Raw genomic sequence first — 22,406 nt, 5'->3', positions numbered from 1 at the left:
TTGTTGAACTTTGGATACTTATCATTTTATCATTGACTATTTTATTATTTTATTATTGACTATTCTATTTCCACTGATTTTGAAGACACATATTTGTGATTTGCCATTTTTTTGGATTTATTTTAGGATGAATTTATAGATTTTTTCGGACTCTTTTTTGGCACATTAGGATTTTTTTGGGATCAGTCAACTGACTTTTTTCCACATATTAGACACTTGTAGATATTATATATTTCTTGTTGGTCATCTATTTTTTATATTTTATTTGTCTTTACGTGGTGTACCAGTACTCAGAATTTATTAACTGTTAGAACCACCATCATCATCTGTACCACCATTGTTTTTATCTGTATTTTTGTATTTTAATATTTTAACATTTTTATCATGGATCCATGTTATTACATATTGTAAATTGTATATTATTGTATATTGTATGTACCTGTATTAAATATATTCTTTAGACCTTGGTACCCCACATCTCATATCAGTCATATGCCATCTACACCTATATCCTATTAAGCTCTAAGCACTCCCTTCACCTCTCACACAAAGAAACATTTTGGGTTTAGTGTCCCTTTAAGGTTGTAGTATTAATATAATAATACTAGCATGTTCAGAGTAGGACATTATCTAAAATGTAGTTCAAATATTGTATTTGTGGAAAAAGTGTATTTTATTTATTCAGATAATTTAAGTTTTCCAAATCCTTTGATTCCTGTGTAGGGGCTTAAAAATATATTTGGAATCAGTCATGTTTTATTAGAATAAATATACTAGAACTAAATACAAGTAAAAACAACATACTATCCAAAAATACCCAAATCATAGATCTAATTAATTAGAAGTAATTGTACAATAGATGGTTTATATATTTTTTATTTGAAATGAAGTTTGACTAAGTACATTGTATATAATACTGTTATTATATAAAAATGCATTCAAGCTTATCCATATTAATTGCTTTACAAACTATCGGCTAGATTACGAGTTTTGCGGGAAGCTGAAAAAGCAGCGTTAACAGGTCCTAACGCTGCTTTTTCACTACCGCTGGTATTACGAGTCTTGCAGGTTTAGTGGCCCCGCACAATTTTTTGGCCTTACCGCAAACCGACTTACATAAAGTTCGTAAACCCTTTTTATATGGGTTTTCCATAGCGCCGGTATTACGAGTCTGTCCTTGGAGGCCAAAAAGTGAGTGGTACACCCTATACCTCCAAGATTCCTAACGCATTCTAAAGTCAGTAGTTATGAGTTTTACACTACAACGCTGTAGCATAAAACTCATAACTAAAGTGCTAAAAAGTACAATAACACCCATAAACTACCTATTAACCCCTAAACCGAGGCCGTCCCGCATCGCAAACACTATAATATTTTTAACCCCTAATCTTCCACTCTGGACATTGCCGCCACTGAATAAAAATATTAACCCCTAAACCGCCGCACTCCCGCCTCGCAAACACTAGTTAAATATTATTAACCCCTAATCTGCCACCCCTAACATCGCCGCCACCCACCTACATTTATTAACCCCTAATCTGCTGCCCCTAACATCGTCGCCACCTACATTATATTTATTAACCCCTAATCTGATGCCCCCAACATCGCCGCCACCTACTTACATTTATTAACCCTTATTCTGCCGTCCCCAACGTTGCCGCCACTATTCTAAATTTATTAACCCTTTAAACCTAAGTCTAACCCTAACCCTAACACCCCCTAACTTAAATATAATTTAAATAAATCTAAATAAAATTACTATCATTAACTAAATTATTTCTATTTAAAACTAAATACTTACCTATAAAAAAACCCTAAGCTAGCTACAATATAACTAATAGTTACATTGTAGCTATCTTACGGCTAGATTTAGAGTTTTGTCGGTAACGACCTGCGTATCTAACGCTGGCTTTTTTTCACCTGCACCTTTTAAATACCGCTGGTATTTAGAGTTCACTGAAGGGCTGCGTTAGGCTCCAAAAAGGGAGCGTATAGCATATTTACCGCTACTGCAACTCTAAATACCAGCGGTGCTTACGGACGCGGCCAGCTTGAAAAACGTGCTCGTGCACGATTCCCCCATAGGAAACAATGGGGCATTTTGAGCTGAAAAAAAACCAAACACCTGCAAAAAAGCAGCGTTCAGCTCCTAATGCAGCCCCATTGTTTCCTATGGGGAAACACTTCCTATGTCTGCACCTAACACCCTAACATGTACCCCGAGTCTAAACACCCCTAGCCTTACACTTATTAACCCCTAATCTGCCGCCCCCGCTATCGCTGACCCCTGCATATTTTTTTTAACCCCTAATCTGCCGCTCCGTACACCGCCGCAACCTACATTATACCTATGTACCCCTAATCTGCTGCCCCTAACACCGCCGACCCCTATATTATATTTATTAACCCCTAATCTGCCCCCACAACGTCGCCACCAGCTACCTACAATAATTAACCCCTAATCTGCCGACCGGACCTCACCGCTACTATAATAAATGTATTAACCACTAATCCGCCTCACTAACACTATAATAAATAGTATTAACCCCTAATCTGCCCTCCCTAACATCGCTGACACCTAACTTCAAGTATTAACCCCTAATCTGCTGACCAGACCTCACCGCTACTCTAATAAATTTATTAACCCCTAAAGCTAAGTCTAACCCTAACCCTAACATTTAACCCTAACATTTATAATTTAAATCTAACGAAATAAATTAACTCTTATTAAATAAATTATTCCTATTTAAAGCTAAATACTTACCTGTAAAATAAATCCTAATATAGCTACAATATAAATAATAATTATATTGTAGCTATTTTAGGATTAATATTTATTTTACAGGCAACTTTGTATTTATTTTAACCAGGTACAATAGATATTAAATAGTTAATAACTATTTAATAGCTACCTAGTTAAAATAATTACAAAATTACCTGTAAAATAAAACCTAACCGAAGTTACAATTAAACCTAACACTACACTATCAATAAATTAATTACATGAAATACCTACAAATAAATACAATTAAATAAACTAACTAAAGTACAAAAAATAAAAAAAATAATTACAAACATAATAAAAATATTACAACAATTTTAAGCTAATTACACCTACTCTAAGCCCCCTAATAAAATAACAAAGCCCCCCAAAATAAAAAAATGCCCTACCCTATTCTAAAATTAAAATAGAAAAGCTCTTTTACCTTACCAGCCCTTAAAAGGGCCTTTTGCGGGGCATGCCCCAAAGAATTCAGCTCTTTTGCCTGTAAAAAAAAACATACAATACCCCCCCCAACATGACAACCCACCACCCACATACCCCTAATCTAACCCAAACCCCCCTTAAATAAACCTAACACTAAGCCCCTGAAGATCTTCCTACCTTGTCTTCACCATGCCAGGTATCACCGATCGTTCCAGGCTCCGAAGTCTTCATCCAAGCCCAAGCGGGGGCTGGAGATCCATCATCCGGCTGAAGTCTTCTATCAAGCGGCAAGAAGAAGTCCAGAAGAGGCTCCAAAGTCTTCATCCTATCCGCGCAGAAGAGGAGATCCGGACCGGCAACCATCTTCTTCCAAGCGGCATCTTCTATCTTCATCCGATGACAAGCGGCTCCATCTTGAAGACCTCCAGCGCGGATCCATCCTCTTCTTCCAACGTCCTAAGTCCGAATGAAGGTTCCTTTAAATGACGTCATCCAAGATGGCGTCCCTCGAATTCTGATTGGCTGATAGGATTCTATCAGCCAATCGGAATTAAGGTAGGAAAAATCTGATTGGCTGATGGAATCAGCCAATCAGATTCAAGTTCAATCCGATTGGCTGATCCAATCAGCCAATCAGATTGAGCTCGCATTCTATTTGCTGATCGGAACAGCCAATAGAATGCAAGCTCAATCTGATTGGCTGATTCCATCAGCCAATCAGATTTTTCCTACCTTAATTCCGATTGGCAGTCGGAATTCGAGGGACGCCATCTTGGATGACGTCATTTAAAGGAACCTTCATTCGGACTTAGGACGTCGGAAGAAGAGGATGGATCCGGGCTGGAGGTCTTCAAGATGGAGCCGCTCGTCATCGGATGAAGATAGAAGATGCCGCTTGGAAGAAGATGGTTGCCGGTCCGGATCTCCTCTTCTGCGCGGATAGGATGAAGACTTCTGCCCGAAGATGGAATTCTTTACCCGCCGCTTGGATCAAGACTTCAGCCGGAGGATGGACGTCACTCTTCAGCCCCCGCTTGGGCTTGGATGAAGACTTCGGACCCTCTTCTGGACCGATCGGTGAACCGAGGTGAAGACAAGGGTAGGGAGATCTTCAGGGGCTTAGTGTTAGGTTTATTTAAGGGGGTTTGGGTTAGATTAGGGGTATGTGGGTGGTGGGTTGTAATGTTGGGGGGGGGGTATTGTATGTTTTTTTTTTACAGGCAAAAGAGCTGAATTCTTTGGGGCATGCCCCGCAAAGGGCCCTTTTAAGGGCTGGTAAGGTGAAAGAGCTTTTCTATTTTAATTTTAGAATAGGGTAGGGCATTTTTTTTGTTTTGGGGGGCTTTGTTATTTTATTAGGGGGCTTAGAGTAGGTGTAATTAGTTTAAAATTGTTTTAATATTTTTCTAATGTTTGTAAATATTTTTTTATTTTTTGTAACTTAGTTCTTTTTTTATTTTTTGTACTTTAGTTAGTTTATTTAATTGTATTTATTTGTAGGTATTGTATTTAATTACTTTATTGATAGTGTAGTGTTAGGTTTAATTGTAGATAATTGTAGGTATTTTATTTAATTAATATATTGATAGTGTAGTGTTAGGTTTAATTGTAAGTTAGGTTAGTATTTATTTTACAGGTAATTTTGTAATTATTTTAACTAGGTAGCTATTAAATAGTTATGAACTATTTAATAGCTATTGTACCTGGTTAAAATAAATACAAAGTTGCCTGTAAAATAAATATAAATCGTAAAATAGCTGCAATATAATTATAATTTATATTGTAGCTATATTAGGGTTTATTTTACAGGTAAGTATTTAGCTTTAAATAGGAATAATTTATTTAATAAGAGTTAATTTATTTCGTTAGATTTAAATTATATTTAACTTAGGGGGTTGTTAGTGTTAAGGTTAGACTTAGCTTTAGGGGTTAATACATTTATTAGAGTAGCGGTGAGGTCCGGTCGGCATATTAGGGGTTAATACTTGAAGTTAGGTGTCGGCGATGTTAGGGAGGGCAGATTAGGGGTTAATACTATTTATTATAGGCTTATTGAGGCGGGAGTGAGGCGGATTAGGGGTTAATACATTTATTATAGTGGCAGTGAGGTCCGGTCGGCAGATTAGGGGTCAATAATTGTAGGTAGGTGGAGGCGACGTTGGGGGCGGCAGATTAGGGGTTAATAAATATAATATAGGGGTCGGCGGTGTTAGGGGCAGCAGATTAGGGGTTCATAGGGATAACGTAGGTGGCGGCGGTGTGCGGTCGGCAGATTAGGGGTTACAAATTTTTTATAGAGTGGCGGCGATGTGGGGGGACCTCGGTTTAGGGGTACATAGGTAGTTTATGGGTGAACTGGCGTTATCCCAGAAAGCTCTTAACTCCTGACTTTTTTCTGCGGCTGGAGTTTTGTCGTTAGATTTCTAACGCTCACTTCAGCCACGACTCTAAATACCGGCGTTAGAAAGATCCCATTGAAAAGATAGGATACGCAAATGGCGTAGGGGGATCTGCGGTATGGAAAAGTCGCGGCAGCAAAGTGAGCGTTAGACCCTTTCCTACAAAACTCTAAATACCAGCGGTAGCCCAAAACCAGCGTTAGGAGCCTCTAACGCTGGTTTTGACGGCTAACGCCAAACTCTAAATCTAGGCGTTTGGGTTTATTTTATTTTACAGGCAAGTTTGTATTTATTTTAACTAGTTAGAATAGTTATTAAATAGTTATTAACTATTTAATAACTACCTAGCTAAAATAAATACAAATTTACCTGTAAAATAAAACCTAACCTAAGTTACACTAACACCTAACACTACACTACAATTAAATCAATTCCCTAAATTAAATACAATTAAATAAATTAAATTAAATTAGCTAAATCACACAAAAAAACAACACTAAATTACAGAAAATAAAAAACAAATGACAAGATATTTAAAATAATTACACCTAATCTAATAGGCCTATCAAAATAAAAAAAAAAGCCCCCCCAAAATAAAAAAAAACCTCTAGCCTAAACTAAACTATCAATAGCACTTAAAAGGGCCTTTTGCGGGGCATTGCCCCAAATTAATCAGCTCTTTTACCTTTAAAAATAAATACAAACAACCCCCCAACAGTAAAAACCCACCACCCACACAACCAACCCCCCAAATAGAAGCCTAACTAGAAAAACCTAAGCTCCCCATTGCCCTGAAAAGGGCATTTGGTTGGGCGTTGGCCTTAAAAGGGCATTTAGCTCTATTGCAGGCCCAAAGCCCTAACCTAAAAAATAAGCCCACCCAATACACCCTTAAATAAATCCTAACACTAACCCCCGAAGATTCACTTACCGGGAGAAGTCTTCATCCAAGTGGCATGATGTCCTCAAGGAAGACGGCAGAAGTGGTCCTCCAGACGGGCAGGAGTGGTCCTCCAGACTGGCAGAAGTCTTCATCCAGACGGCATCTTCATCCATCCGGTGCGGAGCGGGTCCATCTTCAAGACATCCGACACGGCGCATCCTCTTCTTCCGATGGACTAACGAAGAATGAAGGTACCTTTAAATGACGTCATCCAAGATGGCGTTCCTTAGATTCCGATTGGCTGATAGAATTCAGCCAATCGGAATTAAGGTAGAAAAAATCCTATTGGCTGATCCAATCAGCTAATAGGATTGAGCTTGCATTCTATTGGCTGTTCCAATCAGCTCTATCTGAATCATGATAGCAAAAAATTGGGTTCAGTGTCCCTTTAATGATAGTAATTTTATTTAGATATATTTAAATTAAATTTAAGTTAGGGGGTGATAGGGTTAGACTTAGATTTATCCCTCGTCCTAGAAAAAAGACAAAGAAGAGGCGCTCTGGTGCAGATAATCCTAAAAAATGTGAGCACAACCAATGTATCACAAACTTAGTACTCACAAGTGGATTTGCACATGCAGTGCAATAATTGACAAGCCGAAGCTTCAGAGCTGCTCGGCTGACTCGCTTAGGTCCGATCAGCTGCTAGCAGCAGTCACGCTCCAATAGGTATCGATGTAAACCTGCAATGTAAAAAAAGAAGTGCGCCCGTAGTGCAGATTACCTCGACCAATGCTGGACAAACAACAGGTAACGATGAGCTTATACTCACAAGCGGAGTTGCACAATCAGTGCAATATCGGGCAGACCGAATCTTTATGAGCCGTTCGGCTGACTCCCTTTAGGTATAACAGCGGTTTCCCGGGCTGACTGCTATTCTGGTGGGCAAACTGCTCCAGGGAAGATCAAACACTCTTGTTGTTCCAATTGGAGTCGGCAAACATAAAGTTTGATGATTTTAAACCCCAGGGTTTTTAGGTAAAGAATAATATCTTAAGGCAAGGTAGAACAAATATAAAACTTTTATTAAAAACTATAAAAAGTTGCTTTGCAACGCGTTTCTCGGCTACAATGCCTTTTCATCAGGCTACATAAATTTGTGAACTACCTTGCTGCCTTATAAGAGCTATACAGACCAATCAAAAATGAGCTAGCCTGCACACCCCCATTACACATATGTGCTAATTAAATCCGAAGGTTTAACTATAAAGTGGGCAGTGAGACTAGCAATTTGATACAAATGTAAATCCTTTCATAACAATCTTTAAACAAAGGACACAAATTTATGTAGCCTGATGAAACGGCATTGTAGCTGAGAAACGCGCTGCAAAGCAACTTTTTATAGTTTTTAATAACATTTTTATATTTGTTCTACCTTGCCTTAAGATATTATTCTTTACCTAAAAACCATGGGGTTTAAAATCATCAAACTTTATGTCTGCCGACTCCAATTGGATCAACAAGAGTGTTTGATCTTCCCTGGAGCAGTTTGCCCACCAGAATAGCAGTCAGCCCGGGAAACCGCTGTTATACCTAAAGGGAGTCAGCCGAACGGCTCATAAAGATTCGGTCTGCCCGATATTGCACTGATTGTGCAACTCCGCTTGTGATTCTAAGCTCATCGTTACCTGTTGTTCGTCTGGCATTGGTCGGGGTAGCATTTGCAAGGATTGCATTATTATTATTAATTTATATTAATTCGATTCTTTTATTATTTATTACAATTTATATAATAATTTTAGATCACATCAAATTAAGACCTAATTATTTATCTTTTAAGGAGTAGCATAGAATAGGCGCACCTCATTCTTTATTGGATACACTATCCCATTGTGTAGTCCATTTGTTTCTGTTAGACTTAGATTTATCAGTTAATACATTTAATATAGTGGGGGCGGCAGATTAGGGGTTAATAAGTGTAGGTAGGTAGGTTTGCGGCGACATTGGGGGCGGCAGATTAGGGGTTAATAAATATAATGTAGGTGTCGGTAATGTTGGGGGCAGCAGATTAGGGGTTAATAAGTATAATGTAGGTGGCGGCGATGTGCGGAGCGGCAGATTAGGGGTTAATAAATATAATGTAGGTGTCGGCGATGTCGGGGGCGGAAGATTTGGGGTTAATAAGTGTAAGATTAGGGGTGTTTAGACTCGGGGTTCATGTTAGGGTGTAAGATGTAAATATAAATGTGTTTCCCCATAGGAATCAATGGGGCTGCGTTACTGAGTTTTACGCTGCTTTTTTGCAGGTGTTAGACTTTTTCTCAGCCTGCTCTCCCCATTGATGTTTATGGGGAAATCGTGCACGAGCACGTACAACCAGCTCACCGCTGACTTAAGCAGCGCTGGTATTGGAGTGCGGTATGGAGCTCAATTTTGTTCTACGTTCACTTCTTGCCTTTTAACGCCGGGTTTCTGATAACCTGTAATACCAGCGCTGTAGGAAAGTGAGCGGTGAGAAAAAAACTGCTCATTAGCACCGCACAGCTCATAACGCAAAACTCGTAATCTGGCCGTATATTTTTTGTAAATATATTTTTATTTGATTCAGTGTACAATATAAATCAGTTGTATATGTCTAATTAAGCAATTATTTAATGGATTTAAAACTTAAAAATAGAAAAAAACATGAGGCTTTCAGATGGCACATGATATTATATACAGTTTGCTTAGCTTGTACTTAAAAGATACATTTAAATGTAATGTACCATAAATGTATGGTTTATGTGCATAGGAAATAAAAAAAAATGTTAGCTATAGGAAAGAAAATGTTAATGTTATTTTAACCCTGTTAGCCTTGTGGTAAAGTAGAAATAAGACTCTGCAATGAAGTAGTTCAGTAGTGATAACATTAAATTAAATGGCCCATACTAACATTGCTTTTGATCCTGAGGAGAGGTTTTTCCAGTATATGAAGCATTTCAATTTTATCCAGCATATGTTCTTCATAGTTTTCTCTGCTCTAATTCATCCATATTTTTCAACAGCTCCAGATGGTGTGTTGCCTCCAAGGCTTTCATCTGCCACTCCGACCAGTCTTCAGGTTGTTTGGTCTACACCAGTCCGCAATAATGCTCCTGGCTTGCCCTGCTACCGACTCCAGATGAGGACCACAAAATCAACCAATGAAACGATAGAGTAAGCAAATGATTGCATTTTGTTTACATTTGAGTTTAATGCTGATGTCAACAAATATGAATCTACACAAACACATATGTTGTTTCTTCTATTTGTAGATTATTATCTGGTCCCAGTGCTTCCGTATCTCATGCAATTAAAGATCTACAGCCATTTACCAAATATCAACTAAGAATAGTTGCATCCAATAAATATGGAGACACCAATAGCAAATGGGTTACTATGTCTACAAAAGAAGACAGTAAGTTAGCATTTTAAGATATTGAGTATTTTTTTTTTTAATTTGGAACTAATGTAAATAACTTTGATAATATTTTAACTGCCATTATTACATAAATATTGTTACATTAATGAAGTATATATAGATTAATTCATCAAGTAGAATTCCTCATTGATATCTATTTCCAACATTATGTATTCATCATTGGTTACTAAATCCCTGTGATTATTTATGTATTTATCAAAGGTATCAAACGAACATTCAATTACAAATATACATAGCATGAATCTGTAATAGCACTATTTAAATTAGTAAAATAGTTCACATAATAACTATAAGTTTAAATTGATATTAAAATTAACAAAGTGCATGACTGTGCACAAATTACTTCAAGGGCCAAAATAGTTGAAAAATGAATGCTCTAATTTGTTAGAGCATGTCATTTTACTACAATCAACCCTGCAGTACTATGTGTTTAATTAAAACACACAGTAGAAAGACTGCTTGGGACCCGCAGAGCACTGTTGTTCCCAAGCAGAAACCAACACTGATCCAATTAGCAGTGCTAGTTAAACATATGAGTTTTGCAACAAACAATGCTGATTGTATCAGTGGCATTTTCCACTTAAAGGGACACTGTACCCAATTTTTTTCTTTTGTAATTCAGAAAGAGCATGCAATTTTAAGCAACTTTCTAATTTACTCCTATTATCAATTTTTCTTCGTTCTCTTGCTATCATTATTTGAAAAAGAAGGCATCTAAGCTTTTTTTTGGTTTCAGTACTCTGGACAGCACTTTTTTATTGGTGGATGGATTTATCCACCAATCAGCAAGGACAACCCAGGTTGTTCACCCAAAATGGGCCGGCATCTAAACTTACATTCCTGCATTTCAAATAAAGATACAAAGAGAATGAAGAACATTTGATAATAGGAGTAAATTAGAAAGTTGCTTAAAATTTCATGCTCAATCTGAATCACAAAAGAAAAATTTTGGGTACAGTGTCCCTTTAAGGCCAGCCGTGCTCAACACATCCTGAGTAATACTTTTACTGTGTGTTTAACTTCTTTTTGGGAGTTAAAATCATGCAGTAATGCAAGGTTGATAGTCATAAAAGGACATGCTCTAACGAATTAGAGTATGTGATTTTTCTACTATTATTTCCCTTTAAATATCTGTTGTTTGCTGACTGAAAAGAACTACCTCATCTCTATTGGTAGACAAGGACAGACCTCAACAAACATAAAAGTAAGCAAGAGAAACAAGATTTTATTAAAACACAGGAACATTTGTTTTATACATATTATTATTATTATTATTATTATTGTTATTAAAGTGAAGGTCCATTTTGATGAATTACTGCCCGGTTTTTAATAATCCTATTAAAAACAAGGGCACTTTAATTCATCAAAATTTACATTTCACTGTTTTCTTTAAAAACGTACCTTTTAATCCTGAATGCCGCTCCAGCGATTCCCCCGGCCGTTGGAAGCCTCTGCAGACGTCAGAAATGACGAATCAGGCTTCCTCCAATCACAGCTTCCCCCCCCAACGCTGTGATTGGAGGAAGCCGGATTAGTCATTTTGGACCTGCGAAGACGGCTTGCGACGGGCGGAGGAAGTGCTGGATCGGCTACCAGGATTAAAAGGTAAGTTTATGAAGAAAACAGTGAAATGTCAATTTTGATAAATTAAAGTGCCCTTGTTTTTAATAGGATTATTAAAAACCGGGCACCGATTCATCAAAATGGACCTTCACTTTAATAATAATAATACATTTTCAAACATCGTATTTTAGATGCAACAAAGATAATAACTTTTAAGTCCTTCTTTTTCAATGTACTGCGCTTTTAGAGGGTGTTAAAATGATGTATTGTGCTCACTTTCTATCAATACATAAATCTAAACATTGGATCATATACTTTTATGTGGATTTAACTAAATGTCTTTTAATAACACTTTCTATAATATAACTGAAATGAACAAGCTGAATAGCATAACATAGAAAATTTTAAATCTATCAAATGTCCCATTGCTTTAAAATTTATTGCTACACCTAGAAGTGGTCATTTAAATTCTAAGGCGAAGCGTATTTGTGTTTAGATCGATATAAGTTTCCTTAAAGTGACAGAAAAGAGCAAGAAGAAGATGCTTGAATGTGTTAGAACATTATATTATTGCACTGTGTATTGTACGGTTCGCACCTTTTTCTAAATTCCAGGCACCTACCTCTAATATTATATAAGTAAAAATTGTCTCATATCTTATGAAAAAGTACAATATATAAAGAAAAGGCGTGAGAGAATAATATAAATATATACAATTGTACAAATATTATTATTATACTTTATTTATGAAGCACCAACATATTCCGCAGCGCTGTACATGGGTACAATTCATTTAAATAAAACAATGGTATCGAACTTGTAAGAGACAAGACAAAATTTTACAAACACATACAGGAGGAATTGAGGGTCCTATTCCCATGGGAACTTACAATCTAAAAATGTAGTATCATATTACCAAAAGAAAAAATGTTTTTTGCTAAATAAATCCAATTTATTAATGCATATCATAATAAAACACTACACTTAAAGGGACAGTCTACACCAGAATTTTTATTGTTTTAAAAGATAGATAATGCCTTTATTACCCATTCCCCAGTTTTGCATAACCAACACAGTTATATTAATATACTTTTTACCTCTGTAATTATCTTGTATCTAAGCCTCTGCAAACTGCCCCTTTATTTCAGTTCTTTTGACAGACTTGCAGTTTAGCCAATCAGTGCCTGCTCCCAGATAACTTCACGTGCACGAGCACAGTGTTATCTATATGAAAAATGTGAACTAACACCCTCTAGTGGTGAAAAACTGTTAAAATGCATTCTGAAAAGAGGTGGCCTTCAAGGTCTAAGAAATTAGCATATGAACCTCCTAGGTTAAGCTATCAACTAAGAATACCAAGAGAACAAAGCAAAATTGGTGATAAAAGTAAATTGGAAAATTGTTTAAAATTACATGCTCTGACGGACTTCCGGTAGGCGGGCGGAGAGAGCAGACGCACGGAACAGAGCTCCGCAGTTTCCAGATATTAAACTGGAAAAAAACCAACACATTGCCCCAGAAAAAGCCGGCATCCTTGGCAGGGATACCCCCCACTGCCCGGACACAAGCTGGCAGGGATTCTAACAGCGGAATCCACTACCGGAGAAGTAACAGACCACAGAAGTGACTGTAAGTAGCGGCTGCAGCCGCGAGGGACACAAACAAACAGGCAGGGGAATTACAAGTGCTCCACGCTACACAAGGAGCCAAAGATTTGAGCAGTACAATAAGGATTAAAGACTCGGGCCCCTACAAGAGAAGGGTGGGACACTGAATTGGGACCTTAACTAACGGCGGGAACGCCGCCATCTTGCCCCGCTGCCGCACTTGCCAAAAGCTTAACCACAGAAGCGAGTAATATCCCGGCACGACCCCCACCACTCTCTCTTACGCCCAGAAGAAGGGAATCAGCAAAGGACCTCATAATTAAAATATCGCTGCTTAACACTAAGTACCTTCCCTACCATAGCCCTCACAAATCCGGGGGTTAATCAGGAGGAAGCTATTCCCAAATCCAGATCTCATACAAAGGGTATAGAGCCGCATAGGAGACAGGAGGTGGGGAAACATGAACTTTGGCCCACTGGACAATACCTTTATTAATAAATAATACAGGCTACCGCATCATGAGAGGCTAAAAGGCCCGGACCTGCCCCTATCCTTCCCACCCAGCGCTTAACAAGCACAACAGTGAACCTGTGTTCAAACTTATTCTGAGGCCTAAAATAACTAAACAGAGGGAAATAGCAACTTGTGATAAAGCAAGCAAACAGAAGTCACAATACTGGCGAAGCTGATTGACAAAACACTAAAGCTGCATGCAAAAATATTATAACTCCTATATAAAAACAACAGAGACAATGGCAGGTAGACTCAAGCACGCAGAGAAAAAAAAGAATCACCTAGATATACCGCAGATCCCAATGGAAGCGGATCCATTACCAAACTCTAACAATACAGACACACACCCAATTGTCACACAGATATCTGCACTATTCCTGCCCAAAATTGAACAGTTGCAAACAGGGATGGACTCACTCACAACTGAGGTCAAATCATTTAATGGCAGACTGACACAGGTGGAACAGAGAGTGGCAGAAGGAGAAACCCGTCATAGAGAAACAGAAACTAATATACAAGCATTACAACAACAGAATGAACGGTTATGGGCAAAGGTTGATGACTTGGAGAACAGGTCGAGAAGAAACAACTTAAGAATTGTAGGAATCCCCGAGAACATCCCGGGATCAGAGCTAATAGACTTTGCAGAAAACATCCTCCCAAAGTTGCTGCGTATGCCTCAGTCCTGCCTCCCGTGCTTAGTGGAGAGAGCACACAGAGTGGGAGACCCGAGAAAGCAAGGAGAAAATACCCAACAGTCACACCAGGTAATGGTGAAATATCTTAGTTTCAAAGCAAAAGTAGCGATACTGCAGGCCTACAGAAAGGCTTCACCTTTGGAATATGAAGGAAGGAAAATCTATTTATTTCAAGACTACTCAGCAACAGTTGCAGCTAAAAGAAAGGAGTTCACACCTTACTGTAAACAACTCATAGAGCAAGGCAGAACAGCAGCCCTGCTGTACCCGGCAAGGCTGAGGCTCCAAACAACCAATGGACCTCTATTCTTTGAATCCCCGAACCAGCTTAAATTACACCTGCAAAGAGAAGAAAGAAGGAATCAGCAACAGAACCATGAAGCTCAGCCTGACGACACCTGAAAACAGGGACAATCATCAAGGCCTCAGAAACCATAGATTAAAGACCCTTAAATTTAAAGACATGACAACTCATATCCTTTACAAGTGGGGGGGGGGGGGGGAAGAGGGAACTGAAAACGGTTTACTGTTTATTGTTTATTGCATACTGTCTGATATATTGTTGGTAATTATTGCCTGTTTTCATATCTCTTATACACGTTTAAAAAGGGGATCTTAAAAGTTTAAAAGTTAATACTCACTAACCAGATTGCTTTTTGTTTGTCTTAGCGATAGACAGAACACACCAGATCTTAGGGCGCTCCCTCAGGGGGGGAATAGACAGATTTGGGACATTGCAGGAAAACCGTAAGTAACGCTCATCACCCTACACTGCAATAAACACGCATCACACACCACGTCTCACACCCTTAACAAATAGCGACACCCTCAAACAATACAATACTTATTGTAGGAAAATGAAAATCACTACTTGGAATGTGGGAGGGATAACATCCCCTATTAAAAGAAAGGCGATATTGAGACAGTTAAACACAAAAAAAACTGATATAGCTATACTAGAAGAAACACACCTTTCTAAGATAGAACACCAAAAGCTTAAACAGGGGTGGGTGGGAGAGGTACTCTTCACGCCTTATGAAAAGAAAAGAGCGAGAGGGGTCGCAGTGCTGTTCCGAAAGGGACTTAACTATGACATCTCACAAGTGCTCACTGATGTAGAAGGCAGATACCTAATTATAAAATTAACGATTGATACATTAACCCTGATACTCTGTGGTGTATATGGCCCCCAAACGCAGAAAAAAGAATTTCTAATCCACCTCCAAAGCAAACTCATACAATTTGCAGACTTACCCATTATAGTGGGTGGAGATTATAATATAGCGCCACATACACCTGCAGACAGATTTCGAAATCCCACTAGCAACACAAACACCAAACAGCCATGGACAGGATCCAGAAGAGAAACACTAATACTTAAAAACTTCAGAAATAGTTTGGATCTCCTTGATGTATGGAGGGAGAGAAACCCTGAGGCGCGTGACTACACATGTGCACACCCATCCAAAACCACACTCTCCCGCATAGACTATTTTCTAATCTCAAGTCAACTGTGTTCTAGGATAGGAGACATTAAGATAGACCCCCTAACCATCTCAGACCACTCGCCAGTAACACTACAGCTCGCTACTGATGCCCCTCAGAGAAAGACGTGTGGGTGGAAATTCCCTACATACCTGTACCACGACCTTAACTTGAGAAAACACTTAGTGGGAGAGTGGTTAGCTTACAAGGAGCTTAACAAGCAACACATAAAAGACATCTCACTGTTTTGGGAAACGACAAAAGCAGTGTTAAGAGGGGAGATCACAACTTATGCAATTAGAACAAATAAAATTAGCAGGAAAAGAGGGGACCTACTTCTACGCCAACTTCTAAACGCTAGAAATCAATACCTTAGACACCCGACAGACCAAAACAGACTAAAATACAGAGACATCAAGACCCTCAGAGACACCTATCTTATTCAGGCAACAGGCAGAGCCCAAACTAGGATGCAGGCTAAATTCTACCGTTATGGGAATCGCACAGGTAAATTACTAGCTAAGATCACCAAACTAACCAGGAAAACCAACACTATAACAACCATACAGGGACAAGGAACAATATTAACAAAGAAAGAGGATATTCATAAAGCATTTGTAGATTACTACTCCACATTGTATAGCCCACAAGTGATAGATGAACAACTGAAACAAAACTTCTGGAAGGACTTAGCCCTCCCGCAAATAACCGACGCACAGTTACAGTCCTTAAATAAACCAGTGTCCCTCCAGGAGACTATTGGAGCTATCAACGCGTTGCCTCTAGAGAAAACACCCGGGCCGGATGGCCTACCAGGGGAGTTTTATAAAATGATCAGGGAAGAGGTGGCGGAGACACTTACTTTACTGTTTAATGCTATAATGAAAGGGAGGGCCGACTTATCTAACAGATTTACAGAGGCGAACGTAACAGTCATCCCCAAACCAGACAGAGACCCAATACTAACATCCTCATATAGACCAATCTCACTACTCAATTCAGACTACAAACTGTTTACCAAAATTTTAGCTAACAGACTGACAGAGATATTACCGGACCTGCTTCACGAAGACCAGACGGGATTTGTTAGGGGTAGATCCTCAGTTAAAAACATGAGAAAATTACAATTAGTCCTATCACACTACTGGGGGGAGGGCAACCAAAAGGGAGACGGGAGGGAAGGAGACGCTTGTATACTACTGGTAGACGCTGAGAAAGCGTTCGACAAGATACTATGGGACCACCTTTTCACAACTCTTAGGAAATTTGGAATTCAGGGCGACTTTATGACAGCCACTCATGCAGTATATAATGAACCCCGTGCAGCAATTCTAGTTAACGGCGAACCATCCAAATCTTTCCCGCTAATGAGAGGCACGAGGCAGGGGTGTCCACTCTCACCACTCCTCTTTGACCTGGCGCTTGAACCATTAGCAACCAAAATAAGAAAAAACACGGAAGGACTAACTATAGGCAAGGAAACCCTCCATTTATCCCTCTTCGCAGATGATATGATCTTATACACAAGAGAGCCTAGGCAGAACATCCCTATATTAATGCGCATCATAGCCGAGTTCGGTCAAATTTCGGGATACTGTATTAATAAAGACAAATCAGAGCTGTTGTGGCTACGCAACGAATCGCCATCAGACCCATTGCAAGATAACTTTAAGATTGTCACCAACTCGTTTAAATATCTAGGTATTAACCTCTCTAGAGATCCTAAACAGTGGTATAGACTTAATTTCCGACCACTATTTAAAGAACTAAGACACTTACTCCTAAACTGGACACCACTACCATTGACACTGTCGGGAAGAGTGGGACTAATCAAGATGATTCTATTCCCAAAACTGTTGTACACACTACAAATGCTACCCGAACTCATCCATAAACAAGACCTCCAGACATTAAATAGGGACATACTACACTTTTTATGGAAAGGGAAACGACATAGAATAGGACATAAAAAAATGACATGCACACCAGAGATGGGGGGATTGGCACTCCCAAACATAGAGTATTACAACTGGGCAGCCTTGGCTAAGTATGTAATGGATTGGTTTTTGGACAGAAATGTCTTCACCAACAGTGAACTAGAGACGGAGCTCATTGCTCCGTGGTCATTAAAAATGCTCCCACATATGACTCGCACACAACTAGAGGGACTAGTGGGACACAATACTATTCTCCTCCATCCTGTAAGAGCATGGTGGAAAATCTGCAGGACCCTTAGAATCACATGCAGGAATACCGTATACTTACCCCTACGGGGTAACCCAAACTTTCAGGCAGGTTTCACCACATCGCCTTTTAGACAATGGGAAACACGGGGACTCTCTACTATTAGACAGGTCCTGACGCCAGACCAGAAATCAGTCAAGTCGTTTGCCGAATTACAATTAGAATTCAATTTACCTCACAAGCATCACTTCGCATACCTACAGACGAGACACTATGTACAAAGCATCTTGGGGATGGGAGACATGCCGGACACCAACTGCGAAATATACAAGCTACTGACCCTGACAAAAGGAGGACTGACCTCAATATCACATACCTACAAAGCACTCCAAACAGTGGTTAATAAAGCTACTAGGGACCAAATCCAACATAAATGGACAACTTGGACTGAACACCCAGTTACAGACCAAATAATTGAACAAAGCGTCTCAAAGGTGAGGAAGGCATCACTATCAAATGACATACGGGAATCACATACAAAGCTATTACATAATGCATACATAACACCAAAGATGTATCATAAGTGGAGCCCTGAGACCTCGGGACTTTGTCCAAAATGCGCACACCCAAACCCCAACATAATCCATATGATATGGCAGTGCCCAAAACTCACAAGATTCTGGAACATGGCACACAAATGGGTAATGAGAGTTACGGGAGAGAGCATAGACCTGAACATTCAAGCAGTAGTATTTCTCCACACACAGTCAAACACAAACAGGCATATGGCGTTTATTCATAATGTCATACTATTTGCCAGAAAGCTCATCTTCAAGAAGTGGTTAGAACCTGAATCACCAACACTCACACACCTTAAACTAGAACTACAACAGCAAATTACCCGTGAACAAGTAGATACACAGGGGGACATCATAAAGCGAACTAAACATTTTCTCAATAAATGGGAACCCTTAATTCGCAGCTTAGACTTAGCACATCAGAGACAAATCCTACACCCACTTAAAAACTCAGAATTTGTTCTCGAAGCCCAGTTAAGAGGCAAATGGAACATCTTTTAAGCTATTGACAAGGGAACAAACCAATGTAGAGACTAAGATGAGAGACGAAACAGAACCCTGGGGGGGCGCCCTGGGAGGGGTTGGGGTGAAAGAGAGTTGGCAGCGGAGCTAGTTGGGGAGGGGGGAGCTTAATGTGTTGATTTATGAAAGCTAACAATGAACGAGAGACTCACCCACAATGGAACTGCAATGACTTGCTTATTGTGAAGGACTACAAAACACTAGAGACTCTTGGAAAGACTTGATCTAACTAATATGTTATGCAAAGTATACTGTTACCTGTTTAACTGCCTTCTAAGGGGAAACTAGATACAATAAGTTAGAAGAGGAGTAAGGAGAATAGGTACTTTTTGGAGTAACTATGTTATTAGACATAGAAGAAAATGCAGTGCTGTCTTTGGTAGCAATTTTTGTTATTATGTTTTGCAAATCTACTTGTACAAACCATTTGTTGCTTTTTTCAGTGCTGAATATATAAATAAATAATTTAAAAAAAAAAAATTACATGCTCTATCTGAATCATGAAAGTTTATTTTGGCCTAGACTGTCCCTTTAAATAAATGCATTCATTAGCAAATTCAGTAAAGCATTTTCTTTTTCATTTCGAATAACTATCTTTATTGATAAACTCCCAAATAGCTAAACTATATAGCATTATAAAAATGATTAAATGACGTGCCTGTAACAGTTTCACCTCTGCAAATTTGTTAAACACATAGAGGTCTACTTAAAATTTTCGGATTTTTGCTTCCAACATGGGAAGAATGGCCTTTTTTCTCATTAACAAAGTGATCACAATGAATACTAGTAAAGCACAGCCATGATTGCTGACTCACATTTTCCCTCAATGGTATTTGTAACTGCCTGTGATGGATGCTGATCATTGAGGGCTAAATTACAAATGGTACACTATTTATTGCTCTCGCTTGTGCTTTAAATACCTTAGATAGAGGCTTTTTCGGCCACGTCAGGTAGCGTGTGTATTATAAGTTGAAAGTAAAATGTTTTCCCATCAGAGCTAACCCAACAAACGCAAAAAGTTGAACTCAGGATATTGTGACTGCGCAAATGTATTCCCCAATAGACTTCAATGGATCTTGAAAAGTGGGGAAAAACTAACACCCTTATTTTTGCTTAAACCCGGTCTCATTTTCTCAAGTGCACTAACCTGACATAAAATATGAATATTTTACATTCCAATGTTCTTCACATAGAATAATATGTTGTAATTATGTATAAATAATTACAAGAATAACTATTTTAAAATACTCAGAACAAATTTCCCTATGTGAAGAACATTGGAATGTGAACTATTTACAGTAAATACATATTTAAACACTATTAAAAATGAATATTGCATAAATATGATTTTACATGTTTTCATCTTCTTGACTGCAAAGCGCTCCATTTCATTTGCATTCCTTTTTTCTAACACCTGAGACCTCATATCTTTGAGCCCTTATAACTTTGATATGCAATATGTTTTAAAAATATTTTTTATCAGACAGTGTTATCATGATTGTAACAGAGCTCTGAAGTAGCACTATCCTGAGGCGTGTTAAATTCAGTTGCGTTAAAGCAAATGAGAGCCCTGGAGGAGTGGCTACGACATAGGGGCATATGACCCTATCGTAGGTCCGGAGGAGGAACGGTTAGGAGAGTGGTAGGACTGGCTGGAGAGGGGGTATTTAAGGAGGATTTGTGTCCTGGAAAGAGCGCCAAAAGTTCAGTTAGCAAAGTCAGTGGGGGAAGAAGCTTGTTTTTCCACCACGTACCTTGCAATATGGCAGCTCTGCATGGTGCAGTCACGGCCCTGGCCCAAGCCAGGGGCATCGACTGGGTGAGTGACCAGCTAAATACGGTGGGCATAGTGCCACCTGACGGAGTGGAGCCGGTCGGCCGGGGCAGGACAGCACGGCCTGGAGGGAGGCCAGCCAGGAGGGCCAGGCCTCCGGTGCGACTCAGCCCGGAGATAGCGGGCGGACCCAGGACTAGGGGGTCGAACCTGAGAGGAGGTAGGAGGTCTTCGCTGGGGGCGAAGGGTGCCGCAGGAGCTGTGACGCCGCAGAGGCAAGGAGCAGTGGTGGACACGGGAGCGGAGCGGGTCGACGGAAGCCGGAGAGAGGATGTCACTGCCGGTCAGTCGGGCGGCAGAGGAAGGAGGGCCAGAGTGGCGGTCACAGGTAAGGGGTGCAGAGAGTGTGGCGGTAGCAGAAGTGGTGTGGCGGTGCGCAAGGGGCACGACAGAGAAGCTGGATTAGGAGAAGCACATGGGGGAAGATGGGAGAGAAGGGGTAGGAGTTAGAGCACAGAGGGAGGCAATATGACCTCAGGGTTCAGTTACGGGAGTTCAGGGATGGGAGATATACTGCTTTGTGGGATTGGCATGCGGGATAAGCACGTGGGAACTGACGGAGGATTAGTGGTGTAGGGTTTTTAGTGGCGAGGTGCTGAGGCAAGGAAGGGAGGAGGATAGGCGGCAGGTGGGATAGTTGTGGGGCAAGCAGTTCAGAGGGCAGACCGGGGGATTCAAATATAATAAAAAAAAAAAAACAACAAGAGGGAGAACCATGGGTGGCTGGGTGGTCACAGTGGGGTGTAGCAATAGCGAGTGAGCAGGGGAAGGATAAGAGAAAGGTAGCCAGGTGGGTCATTTCAGGAGGGGTATTAGATAGCCAGCTGGGGGGCAAGCAGGCGGATGTAAAAAAAATAAAAATTAATGAAAAATGGGAAATATATGAAGGAGGGTGTGGTTCATGCAAGTGTTCTGGGGATATGGTTCATGTCCCCCCCTCTATCCCCTCCTCCCCCCCTCCCTATCCCTCCCTACCCCCCCCCCCTTTTCCTTTTCTCCCCTTTTCAATCCCCGCTGGGGGGGGTAACATGGGGTGGTAGGAGGTGGGGGATATGTTATGGATAGCATGGTGTTAATAGGTGTTGTTCTGTTGCACCCCCCCCACACACACACACACAACACAGCAGACAGTAGACTTTCGGGCAGAAGCAGGGACGGCGGACCTGTGGAGCAGTGGTCGCCTCTACGGGAGCCAGATTACAATGAGGCTGATATGGATACGATTTTCTTGGAGGACTCGTACAATGAGTTTGAGGAGGAACAGCAGGGTGGCACAGATGCTGGAGCAGGGACGGCGGACCAGGTAGGCGACATGAGTGTGTTGGCTCAATTGTTGCAATTTGTGTCTCCTGCCGCTAGCGGGGAGAGAGATGGGACAGGGCCTAGCCAGGAAATGGGACGGGAGCAGAGGAGTGGTGGCACCGGGGGCAGGACTGGTTCGGGGTGGTCTGGTAGGACTGGCCTTGATGAT

The 22,406-nt window shown here is 40.1% G+C and overlaps 1 protein-coding gene across 1 annotated transcript in view; it reads left to right on the top strand.

The window, feature by feature from the left end:
- USH2A (usherin) overlaps nucleotides 1–22,406 on the top strand; it is a 2,188,359-nt gene that overhangs the window by 1,147,874 nt on the left and 1,018,079 nt on the right. Inside the window, exons 38-39 of the mRNA XM_053712759.1 lie at nucleotides 9,535–9,685; nucleotides 9,784–9,926. Of these exons, the coding sequence (XP_053568734.1) occupies nucleotides 9,535–9,685; nucleotides 9,784–9,926 (294 nt within the window). The remainder of the gene's footprint in view (nucleotides 1–9,534; nucleotides 9,686–9,783; nucleotides 9,927–22,406) is intronic.

Source organism: Bombina bombina, chromosome 4 (genome assembly GCF_027579735.1).
Source record: "Bombina bombina isolate aBomBom1 chromosome 4, aBomBom1.pri, whole genome shotgun sequence".
Taxonomy (NCBI): Eukaryota; Metazoa; Chordata; class Amphibia; order Anura; family Bombinatoridae; genus Bombina; species Bombina bombina.
This window is presented reverse-complemented; position numbering and strand designations above follow the sequence as displayed.